The sequence below is a fragment of the Oncorhynchus mykiss genome, chromosome 22, assembly GCF_013265735.2.
Source record: "Oncorhynchus mykiss isolate Arlee chromosome 22, USDA_OmykA_1.1, whole genome shotgun sequence".
Classification (NCBI taxonomy): domain Eukaryota; kingdom Metazoa; phylum Chordata; class Actinopteri; order Salmoniformes; family Salmonidae; genus Oncorhynchus; species Oncorhynchus mykiss.
Genome location: NC_048586.1, coordinates 22,231,709 through 22,245,859, shown reverse-complemented (window position 1 = coordinate 22,245,859; position 14,151 = coordinate 22,231,709). Strand labels below are relative to the sequence as shown.

Below are 14,151 nucleotides of genomic sequence, written 5' to 3'. Positions count from 1 at the left end.
GGACCAGCAGATAACTGCTGTCTGCTTTGGGACGGGTGCTGTGAGGCTGGGACTGGGCCAACTCCCATCCTGCCCAATCAAAGGAAAAAGTCCACCAACAAACTGAAGTGGGAGACCAACTTTTCTTCTTCTCCCAGAAACAGTTAATTCTGTCCTAGTTTGTGCTGGTTGTTGTTGGTCTTGTTTTCATACAGTGTTTGTTATTAATCCTTTGATAGGTTCTTCTCAACATTTTATTCTGGAATTCTACATTGAAGTAGAGTCAAGGCCATTTGTGATTTCATCCGTTAGAATCCATTTGAATGGATTACCATGTAATCAAGCTATTTGTGACTAGCGCTTTGGTAGTGGTTGAGGTGTTTGAGGTGCCTGTGTCTGGCCCCTCTATCGAGCCTCAAGCCTCTCTCTCCTGCTTCAACGAGCGTCTGAAAAAGCCAGATTCCCTCCCTGGACGACCCAAACACATATTTTGAGGAGGGTCGGTGCAAAATAAACGTTTTGTTGTGGGAGATCATTGTGAGATTTGGAAATGATTATCTGTTATTTTCAGATGTTTTTGAGTGAGTAATGTTTTTAGGTATTTTGGACTACTTGACTGTTTCAGCCCTGCACATGTGAGTCACTTAGACTGAATCTAGAAATAGAATTCTAGCATGTGTGTGTGTCATGATGAGTGCTTAGATGGTCAGTGTGTCTCTCACTTCCTGCTTCTTCTCCCAACGTTTCTCCCTCTACCCGACTTTCTCTCCCTCTTCCTCTCCCTCTTCCTCTCTCTCTATCGTTCTCTCTTCATCGCTTTCTCCCTCTCCTATTCTCTCTCTCTGTCTCTCTTGCTCCCTTTCTCTCACTCTCTCCCTCTCCTACTCTCTCTCTATGTTTTTTAGTCATTGTGGATTCAAGTGATTCAAGTGAAGTGGATTCAAGAGGCTCCTTACAGACTCAGATCCCTCTATCCTCGTCCTACTTCTCTCTTTCCCCTTCTCTGTGCTCTGCCTCCTACCTGTGTGTAATAAAGGAATCCTTTGAGCAGCTAGCGGGAATGCTCTGCCAGATTTGCGGATCAAGGAAGTTTCCGGATTACCGGATTTCCCCTCCTGAAGGATAATGGGAGAGCCATTAGGGTCAGAAAATCACTGTGCACTAATGAGTTTACCTGGAAGCTAGGGAGAGGTGCTAGGGAGAGGTGTGTGTGTGTGTGTGTGTGTGTGTGTGTGTGTGTGTGTGTGTGTGTGTGTGTGTGTGTGTGTGTGTGTGTGTGTGTGTGTGTGTGTGTGTGTGTGTGTGTGTGTGTGTGTGTGAGAGAGAGAGAGATGACACCACATCTGAGAGGATGTCCTGATAGCCGTTAGCTAATCGAAGTTGGTCTTCTGCTTTTCACACCTCTGCTTCCTCTACTGTTTTGTTGATCCAACAGTCTGGCTTTCTAGTGCAGCTCTCAGCTCTTTCATTGTGCCTGGCAACACAATTCTCTCTTTCTCTCACTTTCACATAATAATGATTATGTCAATTTGCTGTGTCTGTTCGAGCCTGCATTCATCCCTGAGGATGCATATGCTTCACGTTCTCTGTGTACCGTGTGTGTTTCTGGCAGATAATAAGGACTATGATGCGTACCTGTCCTACACTAAAGTAGACCCTGACCAGTGGAGTCAGGAGACCAAGGAGGAGGAGCGCTTTGCCCTGGAGATCCTCCCTGACGTCCTGGAGAAACACTACGGATACAAACTCTTCATCCCAGACAGAGACCTCATCCCCACGGGAAGTAAGTGGTGAAAATGATGGAGGTGGGGAGGCTGAGGGGGTGTTTGGGGGTGGGGAGGCTGAGGGGGTGTGGGGGGTGGGGAGGCTGAGGGGCTGTGTGGGGGTGGGGAGGCTGAGGGGGTGTTTGGGGGTGGGGAGGCTGAGGGGGTGTGTCAGGGTGGGGAGGCTGGGGGGGGGGTGTCAGGGTAGGGTGTCAGGGTAGGGAGGCTGAGGGGGTGTGTGGGGAGGCTGGGGGGGTGTGTGGGGAGGCTGAGGGGCTGTGTGGGAGTGGGGAGGCTGAGGGGGTGTGTGGGGGTGGGGAGGCTGAGGGGGTGTTTGGGGGTGGGGAGGCTGGGGGGGTGAGTCAGGGTGGGGAGGCTGAGGGGGTGAGTCAGGGTGGGGAGGCTGAGGGGGTGTGTCAGGGTGGGGGGGTGTGTCAGGGTGGGGAGGCTGAGGGGCTGTGTGGGGAGGCTGAGGGGGTGTGTCAGGGTGGGGAGGCTGAGGGGATGAGTCCGGGTGGGGAGGCTGAGGGGGTGAGTCCGGGTGGGGAGGCTGAGGGGGTGAGTCCGGGTGGGGAGGCTGAGGGGGTGAGTCAGGGTGGGGAGGCTGAGGGGGTGTGTCAGGGTGGGGAGGCTGATGGGCTGTGTGGGGAGGCTGAGGGGATGAGTCCGGGTGGGGAGTCTGAGGGGGTGATGTGTGTGGTTACTTGATAATAGGTCCACTAATTGTGTGGCTTGTACAGTTATTGTGGTTATTGTGGTTATTGTGCTTGCTCTTTACCCTGTCAGCATGTCATCAGTAACAGTCCTGTGTGGTTTGTTTCCTATTCACCTGTTGTACATGTTAGTGGTTATTGTACTTTCACTCTAGCTGCTTGTCATTGTCACTTGTCTTGTGTATGTATATGTGTAGTTTGTGCAACAAATACAATCTAAATAATATATCCATAGTTACTATAGATCAACTGTATTTTGCCCCAAAAAACCTCTGTGTTACTTGAATTGTTTTCACTGTAAGCTATATGTTTTATTGAGTTGCAATTAGCTGACACAGATAGCAGGTTCACGCAGTTCTCATCACCCCACACATTAAACTACCAGAAGACGGGTCCGATCGGACCCAAACGGGAAAATACATTTTAATTGCACATACCTGCGACCCGTGTCAATTATATCATACTCAAACAAGATCAGAGACAAAAATCAGAATTTAGGACCCGGACTGCTCAGGTCCCAGGCGTGTCTTGGAACTTCAGGTCTGTTGGACCCGTGAAGACCTCTACTCTACAATTCACTCGAACAGCAAGGTACTCTGGGAAATATGCAAATAAGGCTTTATAAGTGTGAATTTAACACTGAAAAGTGTGGACCCGTATAGACACTGGACCAGTGTTAAATGTAACACTCTCAGTACTGGATGAATTGAGAATCTAGTCCACCGTCACAGTTCTACAAGAAGTTGTTAAAACATTGTTCCAGCCACTGTGTGTGTGTGTGTGTGTGTGTGTGTGTGTGTGTGTGTGTGTGTGTGTGTGTGTGTGTGTGTGTGTGAGGGTTTGTGTGTGTGTGTGTGTGTGTGTGTGTGTGTGTGTGTGTGTGTGTGTGTGTGTGTGTGTGTGTGTGTGTGTGTGTGTGTGTGTGTGTGTGCGTGCTAGAGAAAAATAAATGAAGTCTGTAATAAAATAATAATAGTGGATGCCACTGATGCACAAGTCCTCTTTACTGTTTGTGTTCTCCTGTGATCTGAGTCTCAATGTTGACATGTTTATGTTTAGGTCTGGCCAATGAGCTTTACCAGGATGACACAAGACTTCTTAGAGGTACACTTCCTCAGTCTCTTCCTCTTGTGTCAGCAACTGTGATGCACTTCCTCCCTGGACAAGAAGAACAGCTTAGGGGATCCAGTTTTTAAGAGTTTACACAGCAGAGCATAGCTTTGAAGTCAGAACACACATACACACTCTAGCACACAAGGCACACATGCACACACAAACACATACACACACACATACAAACACACACACATACACACTCTAGCACACAAGGCACACATGCACACACAAACACATACACACACACACACAAACACACACACATACACACTCTAGCACACAAGGCACACATGCACACACAAACACATACACACACACACACAAACACACACATATACACACTCTAGCACACAAGTCACACATGCACACAAAAACACATACACACAGACACACAAACACACACACATATACAAACACACATGCCACTACACACAGACACACACAGATCCAAAAAACCTCAGAGAGATGAGAAAGTAATATAGCTACAGTTGATATGACTAAGGACAGCTGTAGTTTCTGTGGCTGTGTGTTTAACCACTAAACTGTTGTCTGACTGCTGTCTCTGTCCTGTGTTGTATGTCTTGTAGTTGTCCATCCATTGTCTCTGTGTATTATGAGTGGTCTGTTATATGTGTCTTGTCCACCATGTTACAACAAATATGTCCTGAATACAAAACATGTTATAGTAAATATGTTACTGTCTAGAATCTAAGCTGTTTGGAGTTTTCCCTTTCAAGAAGATTGATTGTGTTTTGAGTTTAGTTTCTTCCTCTCCCTTTATCCCCCTCTCTCTCTGTCACTCTCCCTCGCTCTCTCCAGCCTACATCGAAGACGTGGCGCGCTGTGTGGACCAATCCAAGCGCCTCATCATCGTCATGACGCCCAACTACGTGGTACGGCGGGGGTGGAGCATCTTCGAGCTGGAGACACGCCTCCGCAACATGCTGGTCACCGGGGAGATCAAGGTGATTCTGATCGAGTGTGCCGAGCTGCGTGGCATCATGAACTACCAAGAGGTGGAGGCCCTCAAACACACCATCAAGACCCTCACCGTCATCAAGTGGCATGGCCCCAAGAGCAACAAGCTCAGCTCCAAGTTCTGGAAGCAGCTGCAGTATGAGATGCCCTTCCGCCGCACCGAGCCAATGCTGAGCCACGAGCCAGCGCTGGATGTCAGCGAGCAGGGCCCCTTCGGCGAGCTCCAGACCGTCTCCGCCATCTCCATGGCAGCCGCCACCTCCACCGCCATGGCCACGGCACACCCGGAGCTCCGCTCATCTTTCCACAACTCCTACCACACCACCATGCGGCAGAAACACTACTACCGCAGCTACGAGTACGACCTGCCGCCGGGGGGCACGCTGCCGACGCTGTCATCACTAGGCAACCAGCACACCTACTGCAACATCCCGCTGACGCTGCTGAACGGACAGAGGCCGCCAGCGGGGAAGAGCCGCGAGCACAGTCTGGAGGAGGAGCACACTAACCACGCCATGCTGCCGCTGTTGCCCAGGGAGACCAGCATCTCCAGCGTCATCTGGTGACCGGGACAGGATAGAACCATGCGACACTAGTGGTTTGGTCTGGCCTGGTTTGGGTTGGATCACTTTGGATTGGTTTGGTGGCGTAGTCACGCTTCAATGAGCCAGTTCTGATTGGCTACTGTAGCTATAGCTGAGAGATTGTGACGAGTTTGGGTTGGAATGGACCCCTGTCAACAGGCAAGACAGGGTCAAGGCAGGTTTGGATTTAACGTGGCCCTCATGTACACAGAGGAGGAGTTCTTCACCCAAGGATTAAAGATACAGACTGACAACAACAAACTGTTTGATCAAGAGACTACAGAGTTTGATCAAAATGAACTCGTGAATACAAAATAAAAGAACCCACACACTTTGGCACTTGTGCACTTGCACACACACTTGCACACACACATACACTCACACACACTAAAGGAAAACAGGGTCTTGTACATATATTTCCAATTTATTTGTAGCATCAGTGTCTTCCTGTTTTTTGTTCATATGTTGTTTTTTATTAAATCGTGTGTGTTGCCTTCTCTACTTTAAGACTTTGCTTTAACTTGTCACACAGATTTATATATTTATATTTGTTCAGTTTTTTTCTTTGTTAAAATTGTTTTTTTTGTTTTTTTTATATGCTTATGAAGAAAGCCAGTATGTCATGTATCTGCGCTGTTGTGTTTTTTTATCTTGACTTTGTGTAGTTTAAGATATATATTATTTTCTTTTACACTTTTGGGGAATTGCTTGGACATTGCAACGTTTTACTTCAAGGAGCAACATCTTATTTTTGTTGACCTGTATAAGGTGTATATCTAGTTTTAAAAACACTTTAAAAAATCATAGAATATGCAAAAAGAAGGAGGAGCTACCGGTGATGTTGATGTAACTTCCTGTGGGCCAGAGGAAGGGGACAAGTTAGGGAGTCGTGCTAGTCTTCTCCAGTCAGCCCGTCGGTCAGTCAGAGTTTCATATTTTCTATAAAAACAAACAGCCTTGCTGTTTTAGCGTGATAGTAAAATGCCTCACCTTAAAAATAAATCTGTAGATTATTTTAAAAATACGTATATTTTTATAACAAAAAGAGTTTGCTTGAGAAGTCATACTTATTTACGTTTCATCTGACATTTAGGGAGAGGTATGCAGTGTGTGTAATGCAGGTTTTGTACACTACTTTGCAATATGGGTCATGGTTTGTTAAGACAACAAGATGGATTTTGAGTCCCTCATGAAAATATTCTTAGATTCAAAAAGTGAATGCATTTTCAATGTTTTGGTTGAGTTGTTCAAGTATTCTTTCCATCCTGAGAATCCTTTGTTTTTAATCCATAGGATAGGTCATGTTTAAAGAAAGAAGAAGCATAAGTCTGTGCTTTGGAATACGTTTTTTAATTATATTTGAAGGTGTAATTTCTGAGTATGCATAGCAAATAGATATGTATTCTATATATGATATAGATATTTATATAAATATATATATATATAAACACAATTTTCACTTGGAAAGAAATGTCTATCTTTATAGAAACACAATCATACTTATCAGTTGCCCTTACTTTCTCACTGCACATTAAAAATGTTGATCTCCTCTTGTTTCATTTATGTTCTGTCTATTTTACACAGTCTTCCATGGTCCAAAAGTCAGAAGTGTAAGTAGTGCTGTAGGTAGGCTTTATGAACAGATGATGATTAAAGGATCCCGCCCACAGAGGAAGTTGCCGCCACTATTTCAACGTTGTTTCCTGTCCTAGAGATTAAATTAACGTTTAGTTTGCACCTCCGAAGAATGACGAAGGCCATTGATACATATTCACGAATTGGGTATGGGAATTTCCATGTGGAGTTGATGAACATCAACAGGCACTGACAGCTATCAGTGTAGCTAGCTAGCATGCTAACCTTATCTAGCTAGCTAGCATGCTAACCTTATCTAGCTAGCTAGCATGCTAACCTTATCTAGTTAGCTAGCATGCTAACCTTATCTAGCTAGCTAGCATGCTAACCTTATCTAGCTAGCTAATGTTATCTGTTGTTGCATTTTGTTTTTGTTTGTTTTTAAGATTAGGCAGCTGGCTCTATGGCTGCTTCTGGAGCTGGATTTGTCATAAGCATTGATTTAAGGAAAACTTTGCCACAGATGGAAACCACTGGCCTATCTTTGACTTCCAATGTTAATTAAGGCATCTTCCATAAATTGAAGCCCGCAAATCCGCCATATAAATAGTTAGAAAGAAAGAATAAGATGAAAAGCCAAGTCAGCCCGTGCTCATAGTTCTCACAGGGGAAGTGAAATGATAGGCTACAATGATTTAGCTCATGATCATCATGCATGGCGCAAATAACCTGTAACTAATTATGAGTTCCTTGAACTTTCTTTCCCATTTTTTCATTATCCAGATAGACACTTGTGGTTTCTAGCTAACGTTACACCAATCAAAGCAGTAGAGCGTGTAGTGAAGCAAACCCTTAGTGACAAAACAACTCATCTTGGGGAAATGGGGGGAGCGGGTTTGCCAAATGCTATCATATCACGCAATTATAGCATTTATAAAATGGTCATATATTTTTTTAATACAGACTAGCTCAAAAATAAATGTAAATGGATTATGATGATTTTCTGGTAAAGAAATCAAGAGGAAGTGAAAAACAGTTTTATCTGCTCCATGACTCAGGGGCCAAGGGGACACAAGGCTGTTTGGCTCAACACATTCACGAAGATGAATATCTTTGTAGCTTTTTCTGATTAATAAGCTATGCCATACTGATGAGTGGTAACATTCAAATAAAACCCAGCCCTGAAACGAAACGCAGGCTGAAAATAAGTTGTCATATCATAGGAAAAGACACCACATTCACACAGAATTTCCCAAAGTGGGCAGATCAGATTTGTCACTTCAAGCCCAAATATATCATACTTTGACTAAAGCGATGACTTATTGACTTAAATCGTTGTACAACATCATGGGTAAGCTTTGGCCATCGTCTTTCAGCTCAAAAAAGTGGATTTCTGCAGGTGTCGATGTTAAACCCAGTCAAATACTGCCACCTGCTGGTGCATAGTAAATTAACAATGGTTCAACGAGACAATGATACTTACACACAAGCACGCGCACAGTGGTGGCACGAATCAGTAATATGGCCAGTAAGTGTGGCAGGCTGGCTTGAATACACACACACATCTCTCTCTCTGCCTCTATCTCTCTCTCTCTCTCTCACTCAACATGGTGGCAAGCATCAGTGATATAGCTTTTTTGTGTGTGTGTGTGTGTGTGTGTGTGTGTGTGTGTGTCTCTCTCTCACCCTCTCTCTCGCTCGTCTGGCAGCCTCCTGCCTGACAGCTGGCTTTTTATTACTAGACACAGGATTAATAGGCTCTTTATTATCCTAAGCAATTAGGGGCTTAATTTGAAAGAAAATAGGCCCCTATGGAGAGGATGGCGGAGAGAAAGAGACATAAATATGTACATCAAAATATTTTGTGTGTGTGTAGAGGAATGGGAAGGGGGGGGTGTCTGTCCTATCAGAGGGCAAAGTGGAGCTACTATCATCTTGCTTACACCTTCATTTCAGGTCTACACCAGTTTAAAGGGATAGAGCCTGATGGGGGGCAGGGTGGGGGCTGGGGGTCCACCCACAGGTTCCCGAATCCCTCATCGTCATGGTAACAGCTGACACTCCTCCCGCCGCCAGCTCCATGGCATCTGTTGTGGTCTTCTTGTCGTAACGCTACTCCGCCTACCTCCCCACACACAGTCGCACACAAACACACACACCCTCAGCCCTTGGTTGCGATGCGTGGTTGCACACGGGTGAGTTGCTGTTCTGACTGCTCAGAGCACCTCACCGTCTTGTGTCTCCAAGCTTCATCGCTTCCTTGCTCCTGAACTGTCACACACACACAGTCCTACAGCAGTGCAACAGTAGCAGGAAGATGCATGGTTCCTAGAGAAAACAGAGCCGTAAGCAGAGATCTTCTCTTGCTCTTGCAGAGACTTTCTACAACTCTGTAATTTCCCCATGTATGTGGAATCGATTGTATCTGTGATGTGTTCCTTAGACCACTGTGTGACTATGTTTTGTGTCTCTGAGACGTGTAGCTCTCCCCACCCCGATCCTCCTGCATATCTTGGCCAGTAGCATTACCGTTTGTTACATATCCGGCCAGTAATGATGGGATTTGGAGAGAATTCGAACGCCCCCGGAGGCAATCTAACTCTGCAGGTAATTTCCTCAAGTTATATTCTGCGCACCTGTGCCTGCCCTAAAGTGTGTGTGTGTGTGAGAGCGACACGATCGGTGAAATGTGATTAAACAGTACCCTCTTGTGGTCTTAACAGTCCATTGCTGTCTCTTTTTTGTGATAATCCTACAATGGATACAATAACCCTCAGAGCTGAGTGCTAGCATGATAAATGAGCTTACTGTATCTCAATTGCACAGCAACAATCACCTATTGCCTCAGACAGACACAGGAAAAATGTTGTGAAGTTGGTGAGATGTGAATCCATCTTTGTATGGAGGACAATAGTCAATGGTAGATAACTTAGAAGAAAGGCCATTCTTCACTGAAGAGTACAAACTAGCTGCCTACGACTCAGATCACACACTCAGATGAAAAGAGAATGTTCCTACCTGGACAGAAAAGATCATATGTTGAAAAGAGTGAATGTCTGTTCAGTTTGCTGCTCCCACAAGTGACCTTTAATTCAGACCAATGTCAAAGGTCATATGTTGGATCAGCGAACTGTGAACCATGAACAGATATGAACGTTTACTCAGAACCATAGTTACCGATAAAGGAACATTGGGTTATATGATCTCTCTGGGCTGAACTTGCCCTAAGGCACAGATCTAGGATCAGTTTATCCCGAACCTTAACAACTAGGGGGTAAACCACAAAGCTGACCTTAGATCAGGGGCCTTTCTGATCTCCAAAGTGACAGTCAGAGCACCACTCACTTGACACAATCATGGCAAAGCAGTTCAGAGAATACTTTTATTATAGAAAAATAGTTTTATGTAAAAAGAAATAAGTTAAGAGTCCGATCAGCAGCTCTTCTTGGTCTGTATCCTCTCCTTCACCCCTCCCCATCCCAAAACACACACCCCTTTGCCCCGACTGTTCTTCACCCACCACAGTGTTCAAAACATTTTTAACAAAACAAACAAATCTCATCCTTTGTCTATCCTTCTGTTCAACGGTCCATTCAGATCTAACGGTTGGTTAACAGTTAGTTAGATTTACATTCTGTTTGTCTGTCCTTTAGATATTAAGGTCCAGTCCAGAACCAACCCCACAGGTGTTGAGCTGAAGATTGGATAGATGTGACATAGCAAAACTGTTCCTTTATAGCCTACCAGAGGGCAGAGTGGAGCTGCCATATTGCTTATTTAAATACAATAATGTCAGATATACATGAAGTATGTAGAGGGTAGGGGCTAGGAGGTAGGGGTAAGGGGCTAGGGGAAGTGGGGGTAAGGGCTAGGGCAGCGTTTCCCAAACTCAGTCCTCGGGACCTCAAGGGGTGCACGTTTTGGTTTTTGCCCTAACACTACAAAGCTGATTCAAATGATCAAAGCTTGATGATGAGTTGATTATTTGAATCAGCTGTGTAGTGTTAGGGCAAAAACCAAAATGTGTACCCCTTGAGGTCCCGAGGACCAAGTTTGGGAAACCCTGGGCTAGGGGCAAGGTTAAGTTTCTAGAGGGTAGGGGCTAGGTGAAATTGCCTAGGGAGTAGGGGCTAGAAGTGCCTATAACTTATAGGGGGCCATATCTAAGGGTTGTTTCTGGACGAGACCATGGAAAGCATCTACTTCCCATAGAACATCTCCAGTAGGACATCCTCCATGTTGACAGCTCCGATGACGGGCTTGAAGAAGAGCTGTGCAACCACGGCGGGGCTGATGGCCCTAAGCATGGACAGGGTGATGAGCAGTTTGGCGAAGCGTGTGGTGTCGTCCCGGTGGATCAGCTTCACGTGCTCGTTGAGCGCCTGGTGAGCCTCGCGCCGCAGTGACTGGATGTAGTGGAGGTAGCGCAAACCTGGGAGATCTGGGGGGGAGGATGAGGGAGGGAGGGAGGGAGGGAGGGAGGGTGGGGGGGCAGAAAAACATGATCATCGTTTATAGAAACTTTGGGTTGTTGAAATAGCCCAGGTCAATATGGTAAACAGGTAGTTTGTCAACAGCTTACTTCCCAAATATCTCACAAGGCCCTTTGGCAAGGTTTCTGAAGTCTCCAGATATGGAAGGATATATATCTCCTAAAGCAATCATTCCATAAGCTCTAGGCCTGCATACTTCATTTGCAGTAGATGCAGGAATTAGTTGCCTAATAATGGTGATTATGTGTATTGGTATACCAGATTTTTGTAAATGTAGTTTCCTATGTAGCAATTGGCCATTAAGCACAAAATTATTCAGGGTCTTGCTGAATAATCAGTGCTGTTTGTTTCTTGTGAAACTGCTTTGCAATTTTTTTAAACGAGAGACAGTGCTAAATTATTAAATGTATGAGATTGGAGATATTTACACGCCCTCCAGTACGGACACAATGAGACAATTAATGTTTAGTGAGAATTTTAGGCGCGTTTAGAAGCATCCTGCCCACCTGAGTTGAATAGCACTGCTCCTTTGATGTAGGCATACTCCTTGGTACTGATGTCCAAAGCCCAACACTTCTTCAGGAACGCTTTGATGCCCTGGATATCCGCGAGAGAGACCCCAGAAGTTTCCGTGCTCTGCTCCAGCAGCGGTTCACCCTGTCTGTCCGTTAAGCCGCTCTGGCTGCCAGAGCCACCGGTCAGGATCCGTTGCAACATGCTGGGCTCTGCAGTCTCAGTGATCTCGAAGTCTACCCGGTCCTGCGCGAAGCCCAGCACGAGCAGCGGCGCCCAGCAGTTCCGAACGAGCAGCAGTTGGTCATCCTCCGGCAGCTCGCGGAAACACGGCACGTTCTTCACGAACCGCAGAGTCTTCACGAGGACCGCAGATGCGGCTTTGCAGGTAACCTGCGGTGACCGGAGAGACCCCCTTCGCCGTGAGGAGCCGCAGGAGCATGCCTGTTGTTGCCTTAGCTCAAGCCGCGACGAAGAGGAAGAAGAGGAGGAACAGGAGGAGACCCTGTGCCAGCGATGCTGTTGGTGTTGTTGTGGTTTTGTTATTGTTTGTTGTTCCTCGGTGGTCGTGAGTCTGTCGTTCTTCAGTATATGGTACAGGATGCTGTTATTATTGTTTTGCCCCCCGGTGCCCGGACAGTGGCAGCCCTCGCGAGTGGCCATGGCACGTGGCGCGCGCTACATCGGGTGCTGCTCGGTGTGTCTGTCAGGCGCTTTGAAGAGTTGGAGGTCAGAGCTAGATAGAGATATATGTTTTCTTGGCCCCTGATACCCCCGCGCAAACGGCAGCACATTTATATTAGCTCCCGGCTGACCTCCAGCTTTGAGAACTTGTTTAAACTTGTACATATTCCTCCTCTGAGACGCCTCCCACCAGGGGCGGATTGGTCATCTAGCAATACTGGCAAATGCCAGTTGGGCTGAACATTTGTTCAGTATCGTGGGCTGGTCGAAATGAGACACACAAAAATAATTTTGAATAAAAAAATAAGGCAAAAGGGCCCATGGGCCTGTTAAGTAAAAATAATAAAATAAAATAAAAAACACTATTTCTCTAATATACAGTGGGCAATGGCCAAATCAAATTTTATTGGTTACATACACATTAACAGATGTTAATGCGAGTGTAGCGAAATGCTTGTGCTTCTAGTTCTGACAATGCAGTAATATCTAACAAGTAATCTAACAAATTCACAACTCCCTTATACACACAAACATAAAGGGATGAATAAGAGTATGTACATATAAATATATGGATGAGCGATGGCCGTGCGGCATAGGCAAGTTGTAGTAGATGGTATAGAATACAGTATATACATATGAGATGAGTAATGTAGGATATGTAAACATTATTAAAGTGGTGTTATTTAAAGTGACTAGTGATACCTTCATTAATCTATTTATTGAAGTGGCAAGAGATTTGAGTCTGTATGTTGGCAGCAGCCTCTCTATGTTAGTGATGGCTGTTTAACAGTCTGATGGCCTTGAGATAGAAGCTGTTTTTCAGTCTCTCGGACCAAGATTTGATGCATGGGGTGAACAGGCAGTGGCTCGGGTGGTTGTTGTCCTTGATGATCTTTTTGCCATTCTTGTGATATTCGGTGCTGTAGGTGTCCTGGAGGGCAGGTAGGTCCAGTTAGGCCCAGTTTTCTGAAAGGCTGTGCTGAGTCCCCGAAAAATCATATTCAAAGTCAAACACTGCATCCGTAAAGAGACCTGCTACGACTCTGTCATCAGTTAGGGTGCCCGAGTGGGGCAGCGGTCTAAGGCACTGCATTTCAGTGCTACAGGCGTCACTACAGACCTTGGTTTGATCCTGGGCTATATCACAACCAGGTGTGATCGGGAGTCCCATAGGGTAGCGCACAATTGGCTCAGCGTCGTTAGGGGAGGTTTTGGCAGGGGTAGGCCGTCATTGTAAAATAAGAATTTGTTCTTAACTGACTTGCCTAGTTAAATATAGGTCAAATAAAAAATTAAAGACAGCCAAGATCATGGATCGTAAAAAAATAAAAAGGGTGCCTAACGTAGAAAGAGCACATTCTACATTGTCACTTACTCAAATTGTCCTAGTTTTGAGGTGGCTAAAACCATGATTTGGTCAAAGAGTAAAGCGTATTATCCTCATGATTCCTTTAATTCATTTTTCTGCCTTGCCCCTGTGCTTGTTTAGCTGTGGTGAGCTCCCTCTTGTGCTCCAGAGAAAAATCTGTTCTGATCGTATAACATTTCAAAATTAAATTGCGGGAAAAACACAGCTTTGGAAGTGTCCCCTTGTCTCTGTCGAAGGGAGTAAGTAGGGTCTCGGCTGTCTGTAGGTATTTTTTAACATTTTTTTTTTCTCAACTCTCAATATTTAGCTCAATAGCAAGTACTCTACAACCAAGATATGATATGGCTTAAATATGGAGCGGCTCGCGACATGCGCACCGGCCAT

The 14,151-nt window shown here is 45.5% G+C and overlaps 2 protein-coding genes across 5 annotated transcripts in view; one reads left to right on the top strand and one right to left on the bottom strand.

Moving 5' to 3' along the window:
* The window catches only part of LOC110502069 (interleukin-1 receptor accessory protein-like 1), a 397,329-nt gene extending 390,647 nt beyond the window's left edge, over nt 1–6,682 (top strand). For 2 of the 4 annotated variants that reach the window (XM_036958961.1, XM_036958960.1), the window contains exons 10-12: nt 1,592–1,762; nt 3,515–3,559; nt 4,391–6,682. In XM_036958961.1, coding sequence (XP_036814856.1) covers nt 1,592–1,762; nt 3,515–3,559; nt 4,391–5,115 — 941 coding nt within the window. In that variant the 3' untranslated portion in view covers nt 5,116–6,682. The remainder of the gene's footprint in view (nt 1–1,591; nt 1,763–3,514; nt 3,560–4,390) is intronic. The other 2 variants (XM_036958963.1, XM_036958962.1) reach the window with 1 other exon arrangement.
* Nucleotides 6,683–10,076: 3,394 nt separating this feature from the next.
* On the bottom strand, nt 10,077–12,596 carry LOC110501601 (nuclear receptor subfamily 0 group B member 1). The gene is made up of 2 exons (XM_021579285.2): nt 11,708–12,596; nt 10,077–11,149 (listed from the first exon to the last, which is right to left on the bottom strand). The coding sequence occupies exons 1-2, from the start codon at nt 12,375–12,377 to the stop codon at nt 10,908–10,910; spliced, it is 912 nt and encodes a 303-aa protein (XP_021434960.1). The 5' UTR covers nt 12,378–12,596; the 3' UTR covers nt 10,077–10,907.
* Between the last annotated feature and the right edge of the window lie 1,555 nt (nt 12,597–14,151).